The sequence below is a fragment of the Salvelinus fontinalis genome, chromosome 41 (assembly GCF_029448725.1).
Source record: "Salvelinus fontinalis isolate EN_2023a chromosome 41, ASM2944872v1, whole genome shotgun sequence".
NCBI lineage: Eukaryota > Metazoa > Chordata > Actinopteri > Salmoniformes > Salmonidae > Salvelinus > Salvelinus fontinalis.
Genome location: NC_074705.1, coordinates 16,153,255 through 16,177,668, shown reverse-complemented (window position 1 = coordinate 16,177,668; position 24,414 = coordinate 16,153,255). Strand labels below are relative to the sequence as shown.

General features: G+C 43.7%; 1 protein-coding gene across 1 annotated transcript; it reads right to left on the bottom strand.

The window, feature by feature from the left end:
• Positions 1 to 526: 526 nt before the first annotated feature.
• On the bottom strand, positions 527 to 17,757 carry aox6 (aldehyde oxidase 6). Its single transcript, XM_055907984.1, has 31 exons — positions 17,446 to 17,757; positions 17,113 to 17,170; positions 16,402 to 16,498; positions 15,764 to 15,872; positions 15,496 to 15,684; positions 15,322 to 15,402; positions 14,372 to 14,455; positions 13,799 to 14,036; positions 13,559 to 13,710; positions 13,197 to 13,290; positions 12,976 to 13,085; positions 12,643 to 12,827; positions 12,269 to 12,431; positions 12,072 to 12,161; positions 10,906 to 11,075; positions 6,553 to 6,679; positions 4,971 to 5,190; positions 4,731 to 4,855; positions 4,467 to 4,600; positions 4,238 to 4,325; positions 4,044 to 4,130; positions 3,720 to 3,911; positions 3,158 to 3,385; positions 2,963 to 3,058; positions 2,679 to 2,807; positions 2,450 to 2,524; positions 2,277 to 2,329; positions 1,915 to 2,029; positions 1,508 to 1,762; positions 1,189 to 1,356; positions 527 to 906 (listed from the first exon to the last, which is right to left on the bottom strand). Exons 1-31 carry the CDS (start codon positions 17,497 to 17,499, stop codon positions 886 to 888), a joined length of 3,987 nt encoding a protein of 1,328 aa, XP_055763959.1. The 5' UTR covers positions 17,500 to 17,757; the 3' UTR covers positions 527 to 885.
• Positions 17,758 to 24,414: the final 6,657 nt, after the last annotated feature.

Below are 24,414 nucleotides of genomic sequence, written 5' to 3'. Positions count from 1 at the left end.
GATTCCCTTTCGCCAACAACATTCGTTTAATGGGCATTATCTTTTTTTCCTCAAGGCTCCATCTCCAAAGAAAGGAACATTCAAACCATGGAGTATCAGCATATGAGTCAACTGAAGATGACTTGGCAGCCTCGTCAGACCTGGGCTTGGCGCCAACTATTAATCATTCACCAAATCGTAATGTGTTGTTCGGTCTTGGTGGGTTGCTCGCAGATTGTGTGCTTTCTGGATGACTTGGAAATGTGTCCAGAATATGCACTTGACGCTGTTGCTTGAAATTTCACTTTTGTCCTAGGAACCAAGGGTAAGATAAATACACCATCTGGTGTTGTTTGGTCGTGTATGTTCTGGGCTGTTTGTTCAAACTTTAACATCCTGCATCTGTGACCTACGGCCAAGAGCAGTCAACAAACAGAGGAACACAGATTCACCTAAAAATAGAAGTGAACTTTGAGCGTTGGTTAAATTCTGTGCTGTAAAGCATTCTGATGTCTGACTAATAAAGGATACATTTTTGAAGCATGTATTCAAGTTGAGAAACATGCAATTTATTGAAGGTGAAGAGGCATACATGGCATTGGATAGATTCACAATTGGACAACCCTACCTTTTACATCAAATTTAATTTGAGACAGACTTATTATACATATATATTTTTTAAGCAAAGTATAGGTTGGCAGCAAAAGCGTAGGCTTCTTTTGTAATTTGATATTTAAAGTATTACAATCATACAGTGTTATTAATCCTTATTCAGCTAAATATAGAATTTCTGTGTTAGTAACATTCTATGATTAGGTAGTATTCCTTATGGCAGTGATCAGTACCTCTGACAAGTCAGAATGTTATTTTAATTCAGGGAATACTCAAAGCCCATGGTTGGAATGATCATTGTTTGCTGGCTGGAATCTGGAAGAGAACAATGGCTGACATTACTCCTGAGCAGCAAGTTGGATTTCAAACAGTCATGGCTGCCATGTGAATAAGGTACAGTACATTGAACTGGCGACTTGCCGGTTCCATTTCACTCCCTACCCCTTCCTGTTCCTAACTCCTTTATGTTTGCAGATCTGTAAGATGGAAGCAGTATGAAAACTCCATATTCAAATTGGCAAACATTGACGGGTTAGGGTCAAGCATTATGGGTTGGGGTAGGGAGTGAATTGAGACTGGCTGGTGGCGTCGCCTTACCTTCTGAGTAAAGGGGGTGTTACAGGCCAGACAGGTCCTCTCTGGGGTAGCAGGGCTGTTCAGGGTAAAGGGTCCCACCATACCAGCCTCTACCCGGGCTGCTGCCACCGCGTCTTTAATGGCGAAGAACACAGAGCTACCCAGGAACAGCACTGGCTCTCCGATTCCCTGTAGAGAAGAATATTTACTTTATCGTCAAATTAACTCGACAGAACATTCTTCACGGACTACTGTAGACGCCAAAGGTCTTGGTTAAAGGCTATAACTAGTTTAACGATAGTTTTTCCTGGTCACACACACACACACACCCGTCGCTCACCTTAGATGAGTAGATGGCATGTGGGTTGTCAGAGTCTGAAAGCAGGTAGACGTTGAACTGAAGTGGTATGTCACAGAGAGCAGGGATCTTGTACTGGGACGGGCCACGCGTGTACAACACTCCCGAGGGAGAGAACTTCAGCTCCTCCATGGTGTACAGACCCAAACCCTGGATGAAGGCGCCCTCAATCTGGCCAATGTCTACGGAGGGGTTGATGCTCCTGCCAATATCCATAACAATGTCTGTCCTCACCGTCTAGACATGGGCAGAAAACAACGTCAAATTGTGCATATTTCATAGTATGAAATAGTGAATGTCTTATTTTGACCAGCTGACTAGTACCTAAGATAAAGTGTGTAACAACAGTAAAAGCATGTAAGAGATACTGGTTGTATAATGGAGGTTACCCTGTAGTCTCCAGTGAGACAGTCGACCTCCACCTCACTGCAACAGGCACCGTAGGTGTAGTAGGCATACGGCTTGCCCTCCTGCTTCTCCCAGTCCATGTGGAGGTCATGACCCCTATACAAAACGTCGGCATTTTGTGTGTTACACATCATTTATACACACACTGCTATCTACTGTAAATCTATACATGTTTGTATCTTTCCACATTAGGTAAGAGTAGCAATATTTCACACATAGGCCCTACAGTCCTAAAAGTCAATGGTTTTGTATCTGCAATAGTGAAATAAAAGACGAGATGAAAGGCTTTCTGTACACTCCCATGCGTTAGGTCTGCATGGAAGTCTATGTTGAATCTCATTACCTGTAGTATCCAGTAGCTGACAGACTGATCTTATGGATGAATGCTGAGTGCACCTATTTTCCAGAACACAAAACTGGTCATTTAGAACCATGTCGCTATTCATGAACTGATTCATATCCCTCTGTTCTACTTAAATCATTTTGTCATGGGAAGTGGACATCAATATGAAATACCCAGGTCTGCCATGTGCCTTCTGGGTTCTCTTTCCTGACAGGTTCTAGTCTTTGGTACAGGGTCTCACAGGCATCCTAACGGACAAGACAAAAAAAAAGACTGCTTGAATATGACTGATCGATTGAATATCCATACTAACACGCCAACAGGAAAATATCCACATCAGGTGTTGGAGGACCAACTGATCTGGGATCGGGCTACCTGGGGAGATCCCAGGCAATACTGTACCTTCACGGCCATGCCATTGGCATCCGTGCCGAAGGAGGCGGCGGAGGGGCAGGTGTTGGGCACAGCACTGGTGTTGGTCTCTGTGATGTGGATGAGAGAGGCGGGGATGTGCAGCTCTCTACTCGCCACCTGAAGATAGATTCATTGATTGAATGTAAAAAGTACATACAGCCGAGTAGAAGCAGTACACATTTATGGAATAGTTATAGTTAGTACAGAATGTGGACTACAATCATTATTTCACTCCAACTAAGTCAAGCTAAGTGAGAAAATACTGTACCTACCTGTTGCATTTTAGTGTGTATTCCCTGGCCCATCTCGGTTCCACCATGACTGACTAGAACAGAACCATCCTTGTAGATGTGTACCAGAGATGCAGCCTGTCTCACAGACACACAGCGAAAATATCAAACCTCTATTTTATTGATTCATTATGCATAATTTGATTGACTAATTTGACAGTGTAAGGCAAAGCAAACCTGGTTAAGGAAGCCGTCTGAGAATGCGATGCCATACTTAATGGGTATCGTGGCCATGCCTCTCTTCTTCCAGCGGTTCTGCTGGTTAAACTGGGCGATGGATTTGCGTCTACTGCCATAGTCAGACTTCTCCTTGCATTCATCCCAGCAACGCAGGAGGTTCTTAGGATCAAACTCAAACTTGTAATGTGTCAGGGACACCTCTTTGTACATGTTGATCTCACGGATCTGCTCAAGAAAGAGAAAATATTAAGAGTACGGCGTTATGACGTGTACACAGTACTTTATGAAACCTTTAAGGCATTTATAGCATATTGACTTTATAGCATATTCAGCTTAATAATCAGACGTCATCAGTCTTTGAACAGACTTAATTTATGCATGTCTGTCATGAGACTAACCACAGAAATATTTGTTTATATCAATTCGATTTTCCTCAATAGAAGGCTCTGGTACCACCCACTCTTTCATCATAGAAACGTAAATTAGCTAGATTCTATTTATATGGCTTTCCTCCCTGTCCCCATGTACCCTCCCGGACCCCTAACACTTGACCTCTGACCTCTTCAGCGTTGCAGCCCAACTTCATGGCCACGTCATTGATCATGTTCTCAGTGACCAACATGCTCTGGGGCACGCCGAAGCCTCGGAACGCCGTGTTGGAGGGCAGGTTGGTTTTACACGCCACCGAGCGACCGCGAAGGTTGGGCACGTTGTAGGCATTGTCCAGGTGAAGGAGAATCTTCTCTATTACCTGGAGAAAAGGAGGGAGCAAAGAGCTCAGACACCGCCTATGACAAGCATAGAGACGGAGTCTGGTGTTAACCCCAAGTCCTCCTTGAAAGCTAAGAATTGAATGGTGAAAGGCAGAGGAAGAGTGACTCACCAACAAAGACTCATCTGCTGTGTTTCCAGAGTTGGCGTAATAATGTAGATCAGCAGCCATTATCCTCCCATCTTTCATAAAGCCCACCTGGAGACATTATCATTATCAATCAAATCTACAATACCACTTAGAGATCCCTCAAATGCCTCCCTTTGTGAGTCAGTCATATCACAAAGGCTTAAGAGGGGGAGCACCTTGTGTTTGCCCAGGACAGGGTGGCGGGCCCCAGTGATCAGCATGTCCTCTCCTCTCTCCAGAACACAACGCACGGCCCGACCAGTCCTGGGTAGACAGATCAGAACAGGCCGGGATTCAAACAAACACATAAATGATGTTTTGGATTCATAGAGTACCATTGCATTTGGGTTAAATATGTAATGTGTCATTGGATCAAGTCAGTTATTTTTGAAGTATTTTACTTACTTCCACGCAGCCACAGAAGTGATGCAGGCTATGATAGACGTTTTGGTCACTTTCCCTCCAAACGCTCCGCCAACTCTCTTCACGTGACAGGACACTCTGTTGGAGGGAATCCCAAGAGTCTCCGCGATGGATTCCTACAGAAAAGACACAAGACAAGAAACATTTCATTTGGCAATTAGGAGTAATGACTTACACTTCAACAGTGACTATTTGATATTTTCCTATCCTCAGGGATGGAGATTGAAGGAGTAGAGTTGACTGTACCTGGGCATAGGTTGGGTGTTGACAGGAGAGATAAACCTTGAGCTCCCTCTCTTCTCCAGAAGGCACAACAACCATGCTCTGTGTTTCCATGTAGAAATGCTCCTGACCACCAAGCCGGATCTCCCCTGAGATTAAAGAGCACAACGCGGCTCAGTACATCGACTTAACCGGTACAAACACTCAAGATAGGAACCAGGTTGACACACCTAGTACGCAATACGAAACTAAGACATACTGTACCTTCGTAAATGTGGTCAACCTTATCAAAAGCCTCATCCACGTTGCCTCGCTCGATCATCCTCTGGGGCAGAAAGAAGGACTGTTTCTCAATAGCCTCCTCAACAGTGAACACTGGGCCTGGCAGATCCTCGTAGCCGATCTTCACTAGAGCCGCCCCTCTCTTAGCCTGCTTCCTGGTGTCAGCCACCACTGCACACACCATGTGACCCACGCATGACACCTGAGGAAGAGAGACGTACATAAACCTGGGAATAACATTTGCGGACATAGTTAATAGTTACAGTCATGCATCTGTGTGAGAATGGCCTTCATACATGACCAAACGTATGGTGACACCTGCTCGTCGAACATCTCATTCCAAAATCATGGGCTTTAATATGGAGTTGGGGGACTTGCTTCCATTCAGCCAAAAGAGCATTAGTGAGGTCAGGCACTGATGTTGGGCGATTAGGCCTGGCTCGCAGTCGGCGTTCCAATTTATCCCAAACGTTTTTGATGAGGTCAGGGATCTGTGCAGGCCAGTCAAACCATTTCTCTGTAGACCTTGCTTTATGCACAGGGGCTTTGTCATGCTGAAACAGGAAAGGGCCTTCCCCAAAAGGTTGCCACAAAGTTGGAAGCACAGAATCATCTAGAATGTCATTGTATGCTGTAGCGTTAAGATTTCCCTTCACTGAAACTAAGAGGCCTAGCCCGAACCATGAAAAACATCCCAAGTCCATTATTCCTCCTCCACCAAACTTTACAGTTAGCACTATGCCTTCGGGCAGGTAGTGTTCTCCTGGCATCCACCATACCCAAATTTGTCCGTCGGACTGCCAGATTGTGAAGCGTGATTAATCACTCCAGAGAATGTGTTTCCACTGCTCCAGAGTCCAATGGCGGCGAGCTTTACACCACTCCAGCCGACGCTTGGCATTGCGATCTTAGGCTTGTGTGCGGCTACTCGGCCATGGAAACCCATTTCATGAAGCTCCCAGCGACGATGCTTCCAGAGGCAGTTGGAACTCGGAACTCGGTAATGAGTGTTGCAACCAAGGACAGATGATTTGTACACGATATGCGCTTTAGCACTCGTCGGTCCCGTTCTGTGAGCTTGTGTGGCCTAACACTTCACGGCTGAGCCATTGTTGCTCCTAGACGTTCCACTTCACAATTACAGCACCTACAGTTGACCGGGGCAGGTCTTGCAGGGCAGAAATTTGAAGAACTGACTTGTTGGAAAGGTGGCATCCTATGACAGGGCCACTTTGAAAGTCACTGAGCTCTTCAGTAAGGCCATTCTGCTGTGAATGTTTGTCTATGGAGATGACATGGCTGTGTGCTCTATTTTACACACCTGTCAGCAACAGGTGTGGCTGAAATAGCAGAATCCACTAATTTGAAGGGGTGTCCACATACTTTTGTATATACACGGTATAGTCTACATTGTGAGGTGAATAAACAGCATGGCTACTCAGTTCCGGTGTGACAACACACTGGACAAGCCTTTGATGACATCATACACTGTATGAAAACAACAACACATATGATATGACACGTGCGATTCTGGTTGTGTCTCTTCGATGAAGCACTACAATACCTCATTCTGAGCCAGAATGTCCTCGTCTATGCCTGTAAACGTCCTAAACTTCTTCCCTGGGATGTCTTTAGAAGTGATGACATCCACCACACCTGGAACCTGGAGCGCTTCACTGATATCTATGTCTCTGTTAGGAGGGGGGGGGGGGAAATACAGTGAGTAGAGAGACAGTCATTCACATACTAACCAATGCTACCTCTCATTTCATACAGGTTAGGATTATACATGGCGTTGTGTTCATATGGCCATTACTCATTTACAGTGAATGACATTCAGATAAGGATCTATGGTGGTGTATAACCATTTAACAATGAGGATAACTACCTATTGAGGCCCACATGACGCACCATGCTGGTTAACAATAGCCAGTCTCTCTACACTGGTGTGGTTATGAAGCCCACTTCCTGTCCAATGAATAGTGAATGAGTGAGTAAGGTCTATACTTTGTATTCTATACAACCTGGATAAAACCCATTATTACTGTTGGCTGTGGATAGAGGGTTCTATTGGATTTTTATAATTCAATATTTAGCACAGTGCAGCCAAATGAATATCTTAAGATTCCTCATTAAATGAGAGGCAGTATTGGTGATTATAGGAATGATTGGGACTCTGCTCACTGTATGATCTACACCAGGGGTGTACAACAGGCGGCCCGTGGGCCAAAACCGGCCTACAAGTGATTATTTTTGGCCCTCAAGTTTAGGAAAATTTAGTAATCCCACAAATAAAAAGAGAGACGTGATCGTGTCTCAATGTAATCAAGGTATGAAGTTACTATGCTATTTTCCAATAAAATCTCTTATTGGGCTTACTTGTAGGCAATTTGCATAGTACAAATTATAATTACATCCCGTTTCCCCCCCGACCTCCAACTCCCCAAAAAATTGCCCCGCAGCTGAATCTAGTTGGTTACCCCTAGGCTACACAGTGGGCTCTATTTTCAGATAGCATTAAGCCAGCGCAATTGTCAAGCACATGATCTTTGGCAATTTCAACCTGTTAACGGGGAAACCTTAGTCAGTTGTACAACTGAATGCATTCAACTGAAATATGTCTTCCGCATGTAACCCAACCCCTCTGAATCACAGTTGCGGAGGTCTGACTTAAAATCGACATCCACATCTTTGGCACCCGGGTGACAGTGAGTTAACTGCCTTGCTCAGGGGCAGAACGACAGATTTTTACCTTGTCAGTTCAGGGATTCGATCCAGCAACCTTTCGGTTACTGGCCCAATGCTCCTACCCACCAGGCTACCTGCCTCCCCTACTAAAGCCGGTGCCCTTTTATTTTCACACCCTGAGCTTGCTTGTGCTGAGGTAGGAGGGGTGGCTATAGCTGAGCTGTGTCCTTAAAAAATGTGAAAAAGTTCAAAATGTCAGTATGTGCTGGTGAGGATATTTAAGACCAACCGAAAGCTGGTCTTAGCGGTAACGCGGTTGGTTATGGCATGTATTTTGACAACGGAAGTGCAGCCTATCCAGCCATGACACTGTGCCCATATGCACATGGAACACAAGGTGTTTGTGCCCATAAACACCATATTAAAGAAACATTCCCCATTTTGTTTCATTTAGATTAAAAAGTTTAGCCTCTCAATGAAGGCAGTCTTTTTTGTCTGGCCCAATCCATTCACCAAGTAGACAAGAATATTAATAAAGGGTTTGGCTCCTAAGACCGCCTTAAAATAAATCTTAATTAAGAGTCTATTGACACACGTGTGTGTCAATCTCCAACAAAATCCATCACTTTATGCTAAATATATTTCCCATGGGCTGCATCTCAATCCACCGCATCAGCCTATAGAAATCGGCCTTCCGCATCGGCGGTGGAAGGCGGCCGAGCTACAGCAGTATTTGTCAGACCATGAGACACCCCCGATAATCGGTCTTCTCACAAAAATTACTTGTGTCCAAACGGTTCCGCCTACAATCCAAGCTGAAAGATGCTTCTCTCACAAACACATTGGTTTTGGAGGTAGTTTTGTCCCCCCCCCCCCCCCCCTGAGCTTTCTTACTGTATATCTCCTAGATATAGGGCAAACACTTCAAAACATTTTACATTTTTGGACTGTCTGTTGCCATTTATGAATGTTTTATTCAATGCGTTTCTATGGGCTATAAAGGCCAAATGCAATATTTTATCAAATAACTTTTGGGGGGGATACCTACAGGGTTCCTAAAATTCTAAATCAAATAGCTAAATAATCCATGATATGACAATCTTAAAACAATCAATATTATTTTAAGGCATAGATTTTTAGCTAATCACAAAGCTTTATTAAAAAGACCAAGTTCGAGAGCAGCAAAACAGTAAGTGGAGATCCGTTTTATCTATACTGAACAAAAATATAAAATGCAACAATTAAGCTGAGTAACAGTTCACATAAGGACATCGGTCAATTGAAATACATTCATCATTCATTAATCTATGGATTTCACATGACTGAGAATATAGATATGCATCGGCTGGTCACAGATACCTTAAACAAATGGTAGGGACATAGATCAGAAAACTAGTCAGTATCTGGTGTGACCATTTTCCCCATGCAGCATAACTCATATCCTTCGCCTAGAGTTGATCAGGCTGTTGATTGTGGCCTGTGGAATGTTATCCCACTCCTCTTCAATGGCTGTGCGAAGTTGCTGGATATTGTTAGGAACTCAAACACGCTGTCGTACATGTCGACCCAGAGCACCCCAAACATGCTCAATGGGTGACATGTCTGGTGAGTATGCAGGCCAAGGAAGAACTTGAAAATTTTCAGCTTACAGGAATTGTGTACAGTTCCTAGTGACATGGGGCAGTGCACTATAATGCTGAAACATGAGGTGATGGCGGCGGATGAATGTTCAAAATAATGGGTCTCAGGATCTCGTCACTGTACCTCTTTGCATTCAAATTGCCATCGATAAAATGCAATTGTGTTCGTTGTCCATAGATTATGTCTGCCCATACCATAACCCCACCGCCACCATGGGGCACTCTGTTGACAACGTTGACATCAGCAAACCGCTCACCCACACGACAACATATACATGGTCTGCGGTTGTGAGGCCAGTTGGACATACTCAATTCTCTAAAATGACGTTGGAGGCGGCTTATGGTAGAGAAATTAACATTCAATTCTCTGGCAACAGCTCTGCTGGACATTCCTGCAGTCAGCATGCCAATTGCGCACTTCCTCAAAACTTGAAGACATCTGTGGCATTGTGTTGTGTGACAGAACTGCACATTTTAGATTGGCCTTTTATTGTCCCCAGCACAAGGTGCACCTCTATAATGATTATGCTGTTTAATCAGCTTCTTGATATGCCACACCTGTCAGGTGGATGGATTATCTTGGCAAAGGAGAAATGTTCCCTAACAGGGATGTAAACACATTTCTGCAAAAAATGTAAGCGAAATAAGCTTTTCGTGCATATGGAAAAATTCTGAGATCTTTTATTTCAGCTCATGAAACCTGGGACCAACACTTTACATGTTGCGTTTATATTTTTGTTCAGTACACATTATTTTGGCCAGCTCCTTTTATTATTTTGTATGCGTGTTAATAAATACAAAATAATTTTTTTAAACTCCACGTAGGCCAGAAACTGAAAATATTGCTTTTTTAAAAGCAACTTTTCTGCAATTCTATGCATTTTTCCCATGGGGCTGATGTGCACTTCCATGTGCAGTTTTACAGCAAATTTTCTGAATTCTAGCACATTTTGCCATCGGTTGGAGGCAAACATTTGCAGTTTTTAATATAATAACTGATGATCAATGGACCCCACACAGGTCGGTAATTTGACCATGCTTACAAGTTTAGATAGCTGGCTGCTGTAAGAAAAGAAATGAGCTGATATGGACTAATTGTGTAACTGCTTACGCACACCCAAATTTCGTAATTGCACCTTGTGCATTCTATTGTTCTTACTCTGAACAATAAGTTAAGACCCCGAATAAGTTCCAAATGTTTTTAAGGGGGACTAGGACGAGAATATTCCGTTCCCCCAGCCGAATTAGTGTTGATGATACCGCACAGACTGCCAATAACCAACAGAACATGACAAAAGCATGCAGTATTAAGCCATGGAACGCCTTGATAGGCCAGTGAGTGGCCAAGCCCTCGTCACACCTACAACTTGTTTATTCATTGTGCCACCACTAGCTAATGCGCTCACAATTCCGGCTGTGAAAATAGCACAAATATTTCTGATCCCCCTGACCTATAGTGCTACCGCCAGTGCTTAGATTTACAATTGCTTTAGGTTTGTTAAAATAGAGCTCAGTATGTTATGAACAAAAAAAAGTGGTTTGTGAGAAAACTTATCCATGAATCCTTTGCAATGTTCTCCAGGACTTACAGGATCTTAGCATGTGGTCTGGTGCTGGTGACCAGGACTAGGTGGAGCTCTCCGTCCATCTTGGGGATGTCATCACAGTAAACAGCTTCTCCAGTAGCCTGGCTGATGGCTGAACGGTGCATGATAGGCCGACCTACTGGGTCGTCACCACTCTGGCCTTTCACCACAGCCTGCAAAAAAACACATGTTTTTATGACAGCCTGAGATGTAACCGTGTTTGTTTCCAGACCAATCAATCCAACTTTATTGTCCTCAGAGGAAATGTTGGTTTGTATGCAGGGGTAATCTTTCGTGGACAGAATACGTGAACTGATCAAATGATGTGAGATTTTAGTCCTGGGTTAACTGAGATTAAGGAAGGGGTAACATGATCAAACCATGATTGTTAATAAGAATTTGTTCTTAAAAAAGGAGAAGTTCTCATTTTTACAAGCAAATTAAAATTTTCGATATAAATCGCATGTTATAGAAGGGTCCAGACCCTTTTTTTGTTACGATTTTCTGTATTTTTACAATTTACCCCAACCAGCGCTTCACTTCCTCGTTATGAAGTATGGAGGCTCTGAAAAAACATGAACAAATACTAAAAAACTAAAACGTCCTTTTAGAAATGTCCCGGTATAATGATGCAGGTTCATTAGGTGCTGTAAACATGAAATGGTACGACTCGAGCCGTTTCCCCTATCCAGCTGTTCCATTCTCCGTATAGCCTGCCGCTAGAAAGGACGGCGAGGTATCGCTCGAGTCGCAACAAAACGGAATACAACGTTCAGAATGACAATGTCACGTGTACAACATGTAAAGACCTGCATCACGTTTCTAAAAGGACGATTTGGGTGTTTTTGGAGCATTTGTTCACGTGGTCAGATCACACGTATGTTAACTCGAAATGACACAACGACAAAGTTCCAGTTTAACAAAGTTTACTATACTATATGAACACACTACAAGTAGCCATCACACACTCGAGGCTAGGTCCAACAACGACCAAAACCTCCTGCGCATGCGCACTCTTGACTGAGTGATAGCCCCGTAATAACAGAAATATAGGGATACTTAAAACATGAACTTAACAACGTACTGCACAATGACGAACTGAGTCACTGGTTGGAGTAGGTGAAATTGCTAAATTCGTCTTCAACCGACTAAAATAAAATCAAACAGACCTGGAATTCTTGTAGGCTGGGCTGTAGCTGTTTAGGTAGTGGACGTATTGCACTGCTGATCTCTTCTGATAGGTCCTCCTGGATCACATTCTGTACAATGCCAAAAACATATCTATATTTAGAGAAACATTAGCAAATCCAAGTTCCAAATTTGCCAAGTCGGCTACCAATTGGGCGGAGAGTGACCCAGTCCATACCATCTCCCAGAGCTTGTGCAGCATCTGCAGATTGAACTTGAAGAGGAGGCTGAGAGTTAGGGACCTGCGGAACTCCACCTGCCCACCGGGGTGGGAGGGAGACAGGGATATCTCATCTAAGAGCTGGGTGTAGGCTTCACTCAGCGTCTGCTCATCCCACTTCCTGGAAGTGTGTGTGTTTGGACGTGGGGGGCGGGGGGGGGGGGGGTACAAAACAAGCAAGGATGTAAGACACAGATAATGTAACACAACAAGAACATTACTGAGGAGGGTAACAAGGAAACATATGAATTACAAACAAGTTTAGCTAGCTCTCCTCAAAAGAAAATAGCCCATTAACCAAATCCTAACTGTGTTAAAAATTCCCTCTGTACCTTCCGATGACTGCAGCACATGTTTTGGTGGCGCTGACAGTGCATGGCCCTACACCGCCGTAGTAGATACTAAGCTCCTTGACCACGCTGGAACCCTCTGTGAACATGACCCTCATCCCAGTGGTCACCGTGGCCAGGGCGTTCTCCTTACGAGGGGCCTGGCGGAACGCTCGCATGAACTCTCCCTGCAAACACACATTAGATTGGGAAAAACGTTGTTGTTCGCGCAGTCACAGGATTCAGCTCACCTCAAGGCCAGGAGTTCTTCCTGGTGAGGTCAAATGCATGAGATTCTCAAGAGGTTCTCCATTCCCAAGTGGATTCTTACTGTACCTGTCTAGATACTGGTATGAACACAGACAGGACAATCTCATCCGGTTTGAGAGATGTTTTTCCAAACCCCACAAAGAAATCTTTATTAAGCAGGATTTCCTGTCTTCCCCCTGGAAGAGAACCAATTAACACAATGATTTGTAAAAATTCAATACAAAACATGGTTAAATTAGACACGGAATAAATTCAATGAATGAAAATGGTCACTACTGACAACTCACTGTTTGACACCACATTAAGTGTGCAGTTCCCAGCAGCGAACACAGGGTTCAGGTCTGAATTGGGATATGCACTGACAATATTGCCTCCAATGGACTAACACACACAGAAACACACCATAAATATGTTTAACAGTCAAACAAATGCAAAAATACATGTTTACCAGTGATCCCCTGAGGGTAGTTAAGACGTAGAGATTTGGACAGTAATGTGCAACACAGCTGTTAGCCTGGTTCCAGACCTGTTTGTGCTATATAGCCAGCAATGACCAAAGGTGCTGGCAAGACCGGACAAACCAGGCTACAATCTGGGACCAGGCTACAAACCTGGTAGTGAATAACAGAAACAGATGATTCATACGCACGGCAACGTTACGTATCTGCTGTCCTCCCAGGTTCCCCAGCTGCTGTAGGAGGGATCTGTATATCTCAGTCTTCTCCTCAGGAATCTCCTGGACCAGCCCCTCCAACAGGGCCTTAACCACAGACAGACTGCAGCCAGCCCCGATACACACACCTACAGACACACATGAACAGTTCTGAGAGAGAGAGAGGGAGAGAGAGAGAGAGACCGGAACCGAGAGAATAAAAACGAGAGAGCTAACCTTGCGGAGTTTTGGTAACCTCGAACAGCTCCTGGACTCTGGTGGGTGATATTATTATGGGATGCCAGGCACCTTTGAACTTGATGTCTGGGCCGATGTTGGTGTTGCCCATGACCAGCGGGGCCTGAGGGTGGCTGGTCTTCAGCTGGATCAGTTCCTCCAGGGACACAGGGGAGACCCACACCATCCTTTCCCCACGGAACAGCTGACTAACCTGGGGCTCCGTCTCTGCCATCAGCTGAGTGGAGAATAGCGGAGGATTGTCAGGATATAAATATCGCTAGGTTATAGACTAACGAGGATATAGACTGTTTTAATGACATTACAGACTATAAGACCTATGAGTCATTCAACGGACAACTCTTATAGCAAAATAACAGTATTTTGCCGATTTGGTGTCAATTAATAATTCTGTCTTGTGTAAAGGTTGTTAATTCAACTATTTTAGACTGAAGAATGATACTTTTTGACTGTTACACAGTGACATACAGTATATGATGAGAGCATATCAAACTGTGTAATTCACTATTTGACCACTAGTACATTGAGTAGCCACTTGTCCCGCTGTCTTACTATGAGTTCTGGGGGGAAGATGAGATCTTGGGTGGGGTCCAGAGGGAGGAGGTCCTCCTGGTCAAACAGCTGTGGTGGAAGCTCCTGGAAGACACAGTCAAAGTCATGTATGCCAAAAAACACGTCTCGCTTTTTATAAAACAAGTGTGTTAAATCGGATTAAATGAAGCAATGTCATGGCATTGTGAACTATAACTTTACAGTATCATCAACATTTGTTTAAATTGAACCTTTATTTACTAGGCAAGTCAGTTAAGAACAAATTATTATTTACAATGATGGCCTACCCCGGCCAAACCCTAACCATTGGCCAATTGTGCGCCTCCCAATCACGGCCGGTTGTTATACAGAGCATAGACAGAGCAATGGATGCAAGGACTGACCATCCATCCAAATGATCATTTTTAACCATGTTGAGGGTATATAGAGTTTCTTTATATTACTTTGTTTACAAACATTGGAGTAAAACAAGCTTATATATTTTGGGCTCTGATGTGGTACGACAGTTGAACTAAGCCCATGAATCATAAGTTCTATTTTCAAGAATGAATGGGTACATATCATTCATTTACAAGTCCAAAAATGGATGCAGCAACTGCATATTACCCTTTAATGCATGCCCCTCTTCACACAAAAATATACAAAATAAATATATATATTTTTTAAAGTTGTACGATTGAGAGCAAAAATAAAATGTCCTCAAGCTTCCAGTAAAGAGATAAAAATACTTCCTATCGGGCTATGGCTGAACCATGCCTCTTTAAGCCTTCAAGTCAGGCAAGAATCTCTTGATTAGGTCACTAGGCGTTGAACTAAGGTTAATATAGTATTTTAACAAGAGGTTCTACATGATTTATTTATGTTTATTCACTTGCCTCACTTTTCAAAAAAGGAAAATCTGTTAAACATTTCATAAAATGTGTACGGCCTGAATAGAAAGATTCACTCACATTATCTGATCTCTCCGGAGGCGAAACTCCATTCAAACAACATCCAGCACCATTACCATTGGCTTGACAACAGTTTGATTCCTAAAGATGGATAACAGGATGGATTATACATTCACTTTACAGACAGTAAATACAAATGCCATGCATGTGTCTTATGTGCAATATAATTTATACCGGACTAAAAGTCTTGCAGCCATCAACAATGGGACGATATCCTGTGCACCGGCACAAATTGCCTCCAAGTGCCACTGTGATGTCCTCCATGTTGGGCTGTGGTTTGTTCCTCAGTAAAGTGTACATGGACATCACCATGCCTGGAGTACAGAACCCACACTGAGACCCGTGGGCCTTAGCTATACGCTCCTGCAAGCACACACAAGCATATAATCCAGTCAGCCACACTGAATGAGAGCTTCACTCATCCATGCGTGGTAGGGCCTACCTGTACTGGGTGCACCCTGGTCTTGGTGTTGCCAATGCCCTCCACAGTGGTGACGGCTGCCCCCTGAAGCTGGCAGACTGGCAGCAGGCAGGCGTTGGCAGAGTAATGGCTAGTAGGTGAAGGTAAACTGGCCTGAGTGGCATTTACATTTTCAATATGAACATTATATATCATTCAAGTATAATAGAGGACATCATAAGTAGGGCTTTGAAAACATTGGAGGATAAATGTTGGATTTGGCCATTTATCAGTTTTCTTTCATGCAACTTATGTCCAGAGGGCACCTGCTGCTGCCATCTCATTTTTTATTCATTTTTATTTAACTAGACAAGTCAGTTAAGAACAAATTCTTATTGACAATGACAGCCTACCAGGGAACAGTGGGTTGGTTAACTGCCTTGTTCAGGGGCAGAATGACAGATTTGTACCTGGTCAGCTCGGGGATTCAATCCAGCAATCTTTCGGTTACTGGCCCAACGCTCTAACCACTGGGCTACCTGCCACCCCACAGGAAAGGCCTACTTAAAAGTTACTGTCTCAGTATGCCAATTCTAGTATTCATCAACAGTGTAAACGTCATAAAAATCAGTCAATCATATATCCAAATGATGGACGTTTGTTGAGGGATGAAAGGATACAGGATGGTCTTGGTGCCAGGCTGGTAGCGAGACACCATGACAGTACAGGCTCCACATCCTCCTCCTCCACATCCGTACTTGGTACCAGTCAACCTCACTGGAGTCAGGCACCGTCAAGGACTATAATAGTATATGCCAGTCAGCAGACATTTTTATCCAAAGTGACTTGCAGTACAGTGAGTGATCGATGTATACATTTTCAGTATGTGATCAATGCAGAAATTCAACCCACAACGTTACCAACTGAGGAGACAATCTGCTTGGGCTAGACAATCTATCAGTATCCATATTTCCACATACCATAACAATAAATGATTCCAACGGATATATTATACAGCCAATCCTAATCAAAGGAAAGTGCACACTCACAGTGACACGCCCCATGGAACTATCTCTGATAGGCCTTATCATTATTGTCACACCTCAAACTCTGGACTAGCTTGTGTGGTAAACAAAACACACTTAGAAAATCAGTGCACCACCCTAGGCTACCCATAAAGTATGGATTTTTATAAGCTACTGATTGTGCAATAAATTGGCTATAGGTTACACAGCATCTGCCCGTTTTTCTTTAGGATAAATATTAATAAGAGTGTAATCACAATGACAACAACAAAAATAGTGCACTATATTATTCATTTCAATGTAAATACTTAAATCAATGTTGGTGCGTCACTTCTCATCGATACATCTTCAGCAAGAAAAGGATACACCTCTCTCTGAGGTAAGACAGTAACATAGTCTCTGGGTCTGCATTGTTTTCGGTCACCTGTTTGAAAGTAGGAGAGAAATCATGTAAAGTACTTGGCATTAGTTTTTTCGGTCATTCTGAGAGAGTTGACCTGAGGCCTACATCCAGTATCTTCGGTACAAACACAGACGACGGGAAGTAATCATTGGTAAACAACATTAGCAGCCATGCAGAGAGTTTCGTAGAGGAACAGTAGGCTAAAGTTAGGCAATGTGCAAAATAATCGCAAAGTGCTACAACTTGAAACCAACATACAGCTAATGCACAATAGAATAATACAGTAAATTATTTACCTTTTTACCGTTGACATAGAAACACAAGCAGTCGGTTTCTTTATTCTCACTCATTTTCCTCTCATCTGCGCATTAAAGTCCAGTGTTGACTGTTTTTGCGACTACTCAATAAATCCCACAGTGACCTCACACGCCTCCTTGACGAAAGCAAATTCAGCTGCTTTCCTGCCAGTTTTGTAGAACTTTTCACCTAGTGGTTGATATACAACAGTCCCCTAAACCAGTTGATAATTACTGGTTTTAAATCGATACGGTAGTCAGAGGAGAGAGTACATTTGGAGTGCCATAGTCTACTGTAAATTGACTCCACCTCCCAATGTCAATGTTATGTAACAACAAAGTTGAAACCTCTTAATTCAATCAACACTAACCGATAGTGTCCCGATACAGGATTAATACAATTCAATGAATGACATCTTGGTATCGTAACGTGCCCTAAATGGAAAAATAACCTATTAAATGTTGTTTTCTTCGCATAATTTTGACCAAAGAGAATGAAACTATGCATTTCTAACCAGAGGGTGGCACTAGAACCTAACCTACCTAAATCCTCTCAACAAAATCATTGTTAAATCACTTGTTAGGCTACCAAATTGATTGATCGAGCTGACAAGGTAAAAATCTGTCGTTTTGGCCCTGAACAAGGCAGTTAACCCACTGTTCCTTGGCCGTCATTGCAAATAAGATTTTGTTCTCAACTGACTTGCCTAGTTAAATAAAGGTAAAATAAAAATAAATATAAAGCTGACATTTATAATATACAACAATTGCCCTTTGAGTAATTTTCTTTCTGAGACCATGCCAAATCATAATGTGATGGGCAGTAAAAAAAAGTAGAATAAATCATTTTCAATATCATGATGTTTTTTGAGGAGTGTTGTTTTGATTTCATAGAGGCATGGTTAGGGTTAAATGTATTCTGCCCATGTGCACTAAATTCCACACTCTCAGAGGAAGACTGATAGATAGCCTTTTTGGGTGTTGGCAGGACACCTTGTTCTCTCTCTCTCTCTCTCTCCCTCTCTCTCTCTCTCTCTCTCTCTCTCTCTCTCTCTCTCTCTCTCTGTGTCTCTCTCACTCTGTGTCTCTCTGTGTCTCTCTCTCTCTCTGTGTCTCTCTCTCTCTCTCTCTCTCTGTGTCTCTCTCTCTCTCTCTCTCTCTGTGTGTGTCTCTCTCTCTCTCTCTGTGTGTCTCTCTCTCTCTCTGTGTCTCTCTCTCTCTCTGTGTGTCTCTCTCTGTGTGTCTCTCTCTCTCTCTCTCTCTCTCTCTCTCTCTCTCTCTCTCTCTCTCTCTCTCTCTCTCTCTCTCTCTCTCTGTGTCTCTCTCTCTCTCTCTCTCTCTCTCTGTCTCTCTCTGTGTCTCTCTCTGTCTCTCTCTGTGTGTCTCTCTCTCTGTGTGTCTCTCTTTCTCTGTGTCTCTTCAGCAGCACATTGTCTCCCAGTCAGACAGGCTGACCTAGACTGTGCTTCCTGTCTGTGCGCTGTTGTTCCGTTGTCAGGTCCCTCTCTGCTGCTCTGTAGGACAGTTCTGTCCCAGGGGACTGAGAATGAGAAATGCACTGAGAGCACTTTCACAAGAAAATGGTGTCTAATAATTCTGTATGACAAGACACAGAAATTAGTATTAATGAATGAATCTATTCATTCATTAAAGTGACCCCATTGAGTTCATGACTTCGTGTACCAGGGGTTACTGTAGATAAGCCCCAAACCATACATACAATTAGCATGTCAGCTGAATATGAGCTTCTTCTGGGTTGTTTGTGTGAATAGGGAGATAGAATAATAGGTATCACATCAGTGTGCTTTTCCCTGTTCCCCTCAGGGGTTCACATTGATGTTATTCCTTTATTATGATACTGGATGTCCCCTACCTAAAACAACATCAGTGTACATACAGTACAGTCTAGCTTCTGTCTTTGGTTACTCAGCTAGGAGATCTGAGTGATTTCAGTCGTGCTGCCATGTCTAATGTGGTGTCTTACATGCTGTTTCAACAGTCAACTTTGAAGATAGGATCAGGACTGCAGAACACAGTCACATAATGCTCAGACGACTAGAGCACAGTCAGACGGATTTACGTTCTCAGCTCGTTTCTAATTCAGTCTGACTTCCCCAAGAGGTTGAGGGAACAACATGACTCTGAATTTGACTTGAAAACCTCTTTCCTTCATTTCCTTCCCTCACTCGAGAAGCAAACCCTCTCAGGAATCCGGTCTGGGGAATTTAACCCAGTGGTGTTACTAGTCAGCCAAACTCTGGAGTTGAAATGAAGATGAAACATGATTTAAATGAAGGGGAGACTTACATCAAAAATAACCATTAAAGCAATGTTAAGTGGTGAAGGACAGGGCAGACACTTTAGGGTGCTGAGTGAGTAGTGGTGGTGGGGCACCACCATGGATGCCCAGTGGGACTAGGCTTCATGTTTATGGATGAGCCCCAGACTGCAACTGGCTCCCTGCTGGCTCCCTGCTGGGCCCCTGCTGGGGAATGATCATGGGCAGTGTGCCTCCTGGAGCGCTCATCACAGTGCTGCTAATGCAGGGTGCTGTAAGGCTGTGTGAAGGCTGCTCTCCTCTGGGATGACTGGGATTAGCCTAGCATACATAGGCATACTGGGATTAGTACTCGACTGCTCATGTTGTGTCTCGCCCACTGTGTCCGTTTGTGTCTCTCTCAACCTCAGTTCAAACATCTACTTTTCTAACTTAAAAGCTATATGTACGGTTTCTCTCAGGCTGGCGGTGGTGTTCAAGTGTATGGCATAGGTCCCTGTATTGGAGTCATGCCCCTGTGGATCAGTGTCGCGGAAACGTTACAACCCATCACCCTGGCATAGATGTTTCCTCCTTCCATTACCTCATCACTCCTTCCAGATCCCCATCTGCTCCCCATTCCACCACATATGTATGTATGTAGGGTCTTAGCTTCTCTCCCAGGGTGAAACAGCTGCACATCCAACGAGACACAGATCTGGGCTGCGTTCAGTACGCAAACACGTAGTGGAACATTGAAATAAAATGGAGCAGTGCTGTACTGAGTGACCAGTTGAAAAAACAGGGAGGTGTTGGGTTGGGTTGGGGGTTCAAAATGCGCGGCTGCACTTTAAAGACATCACTCATTGTTTCAAGCCACACCTGCCACACCCACCAAATGGAGCAAATGTACCTCGAATCTGTTCAAGAACGGACAAGAGCGTTTTGGGGAAGCGCGTCCTTCAGCACAAATCGTTACGCAACGTAGCAAACATTCAATCGAATTGAAGGCACCTCAGATCTGCATTACTTACTAATTAAAGCTCTAGCATGTGGCTGGCTAGAGAGCATTCCATTTCCCGCCCTCACTCAAATGTCACTTATAAAGCTTCAGCTGGGGCGAAGGCTGTTAGAATTGACTTTATTTTCAAAGCGTGCAAACAGTGACGCAAAACAGAGGCCTCAGTCGTGGCATTTACAATCCCAGACTCTTTGAGCAGTGCTCTACTACTCGCTCTCTGCTGCTCTTTCTCTCAAACTGTCCCGCGTATTCTCAGTTATGACGTCTTGGATTCAAGGCTGAAAACAGATAGCCTACCCTGAGTTATTGAGTCAGAAAGGGAAGGAAGATATTGTAAAGTGAGTGAAAGTAGCAAGGGGCAAAACGGTCACTGCCAGGGACCATTTGTAATTAATTTAGATCAGAGGAGAACCGTTTAATGGCAGCAGCCAGCCAGTGTACGAGCATGTTAAATAGGAACTGAAGTGCCCTGAGGATGTGCGCTGTACACAGTGTAATCTCACATGCAGGCAAGAGACCGCTTACACAGTCTGAGATGGAGAGAGAGCGAGAGAAGGATGGAGATAAAATTACCAGTGCTTTGAGACCCTGATCAGACAAGACAGAGAAAGAGAGAGAGTGGTAAATATTATTATTCAAAGAGCTCAGGAGTTTATGATGTAAAAAATAAGAGGAAAGTCTGCATGGATATTTCTTTGAAGATTTAATATACCATGAAAAGATCAAAACCACAAAGAAACTCAATAAACCTGCCAGCCCAGAGTATCAAAGCATTCAAGTAGAACCCAGCTGCTATAGGTGTACATACAGTGTCAGTTCCATGTGAGACAACTGTTGATATACAGTACGTACACAAAATTCCTTCACATTGACAATCTGTTCCTGGATCATATTTGGAACATACAAAGTCGTCAACAGTTCTTGCCGATACTTTTTGTGTACCGAAGGAGTGCCTATCATACTGCTACATACTGTAGTTATACTCAGAGCCCTTTACAGAGCTGCGGCTCTTGTTCTACCTGCCCAACCCAAGCCTTTGGTCTTGAGAAGTAACATCTCACCTTGGGAAAGCCTGGAAGCTACATGATCAGAGGGTGAAGTGAATAACAAGGGTGAACAGCAGCAAAGCCCATTAGACCTCTAGGATCAGAGTGATCTAGTAATCTAGTCCAGACGTTGCCCTGCGGCTTTCCCAGTTCTCAGGTCCTTCTCATGGGCCGTCCTATGAGTGTTGCTGTTTGATGTGCGGCTGCAGGTGTTTGCACAGCCTGGTCCTGTGAGCTGTGGGTAGGGCTGGCCTGCAGGGTCTGAGTGGCTCCAGCTGCAGTAGGTACAGTAGCTATCCAGGGTCGTGTTCATTAGGGCACGCCGTAGCAAAAACGCTTTGCAATGGAAAACGAAAAACAAGAGTTTCTTATTGAACAAGTTCAGGTAGTCCCTCCCGGTTTCAGTCGGTTTTGGTGCCTAACGAATACACTCCAGCTCACCTCATCTCAGAGTTACACCCCAACCTGTCTGTTTACACATATTAAAGGGGCTTTAGACGGAGGCTTTAAGGCTCAGCCACATTAGAAGAGGTCAAGACTGGGCAGCACTGAAAGCTACTTGGCAAGGGTTGGTTGGTTTTGATAAACAATTCAGGGATTCTGGACCACCAACCACCAACCCCATTCTGCATTGTGCAGTGCTCTATCCAGAGAAGTAATAGCTTAATGATAATAGTTAATGGGGGTATGGGGTACTATCTCGTCTCACACTACTAGAGTCAATCACTATTTAATCTCTCTCTCACAGCCTCACTCCAACCCCGCTGGGACTCGTATTGAGTGTGAGTGCACCCAAATCTTGACATACTACCCTCTGAATTACAGTCCTCTGCTGTACAATTAATCTGGGGGAATTCAGCGGCAGTGAGGCTCCAGGCTTGTAGGATGTAAATGACGTGCTTTCAACCCTCCACAGCAACATGGTATCGTTCATAAGGCCCAGAGAGTGAAGGTTTTGCGAAAATATAGGCATCACGATAACACTTTGTCTTTCGTTGACATTCATAAAGCTCTTCCCTGATGTATGACGCTAGTCAACTACATTCAAGATGCTGTACTTTGCTTTGTTTTTTTAACATAGCTCTTTTATCTTTCTGTAGTGTTTTTAGTTTTTTTTAACAAAAGATACACAAGTGTGCCCTTCAGACAGAAAAGGGAATTGGCAAAAGAACACTATAGGGCATTGTGTTGTTGTGACTGCATGACAGACATAGAATTTTACACGTACCTTAAAATCTTATCTGGGAATGAAAATCCACAAACAATAATGGCTAGAGTGATATTAAAAGTACTTAAGATACCATCTGTTAAATTACAACCACCGTGAAATATAGGAAGCATTAAATCTATATAGATTTGAAAGGGTTATTAAAATAGAAGCTCATGTGTGCTCACTTGTTTCATGTCTCGCAATGGAATGATCAGCAATAGGATGAAGGGAACAAACAGAAAAGACAGACAGAACATTGAGGATCAAAAGCTTATAGGCCTACCCGAAGACCACATTGCACCCATATGCAAACACATACACTCTGGATCTGCAGTCAATCAGTTATTATTGGATCCCACCTCTCTGCATATGGTGAGCTTATGGTGGTTGCTGTGGTTACACTCTCTTCCCCGTTCGCTTACCTCAGCCCTCAGAGCTGGTTGCTGTAATAGTATCATTCCCACTGTGTTGGTGTGAAGGGGAAGCATATCCCAGACTCCTCTCTGCCTACGTAAAGGCATTTGGTGGCGGCAAACAGAGGTGTGTTTGTGTGTGTGTGTGTGCGTGCGTGCGTGCTTATGCGTGTGTGTAGTCTAACCCAGGGGGTTCATTCATTTTCTGAAGGGATGCCAGTCTCTCTCATTATCCTGCAGCACTCTGCCTGCCGAATACCTGTAATTGAATTTACCTTTGGGCAGCAAAGCCCAGCAGCTGTAGTTTATCTGACGCTGTAGATCCCCCTTTACATTGACTTACTGCTCGCCGTGTCCCTGCAGAGAGGTGGGTGTGCTGCACCCTCAGGCATCCTTCTACTGCTGTGTGTGTGTGTGTGTGTGTGTGTGTGTGTGTGTGTGTGTGTGTGTGTGTGTGTGTGTGTGTGTGTGTGTGTGTGTGTGTGTGTGTGTGTGTGTGTGTGTGTGTGTGTGTGTGTGTGTGTGTGTGTGTGTGTGTGTGTATTCTCTTCCGATCCACTTGTCTTCGATTTCAAATGATGTAAAACGATCACGAGCCTCCCTCCCAACTTCCACATTTCTCATGTTTCTGTGCCGTCTCATGAACGGCTGCCCTTTTTTGAACGACTATTACGTTCCATCCCTGCAAATCGGATTTCCGTTGAGCATATACGTGCAAAGCTCCTCTTTATTCATCCCTAGCCTTCCTTTAGTGTCACATCAGAAATAATTGACAAAGACAGGGAGCGCGAGAGGGAGAGAAACAGGCTACCACCGACGCAGCAGGGGTAATAAACACATCTTAAGCTCTTCCTGTTGAAGGATTTCTTTCCTCCCTTTCGTGTGAAAGAGGAGGATAGAGACGCATCTACAGTGTAGCATACAGTCAGGTCCATAAATATTTGGACATTGACCAGGTTATTATTATTTTAGCTGTCTACCACAGCATATTGAAATGAAATATTTAATTTGAGGGTATTTAC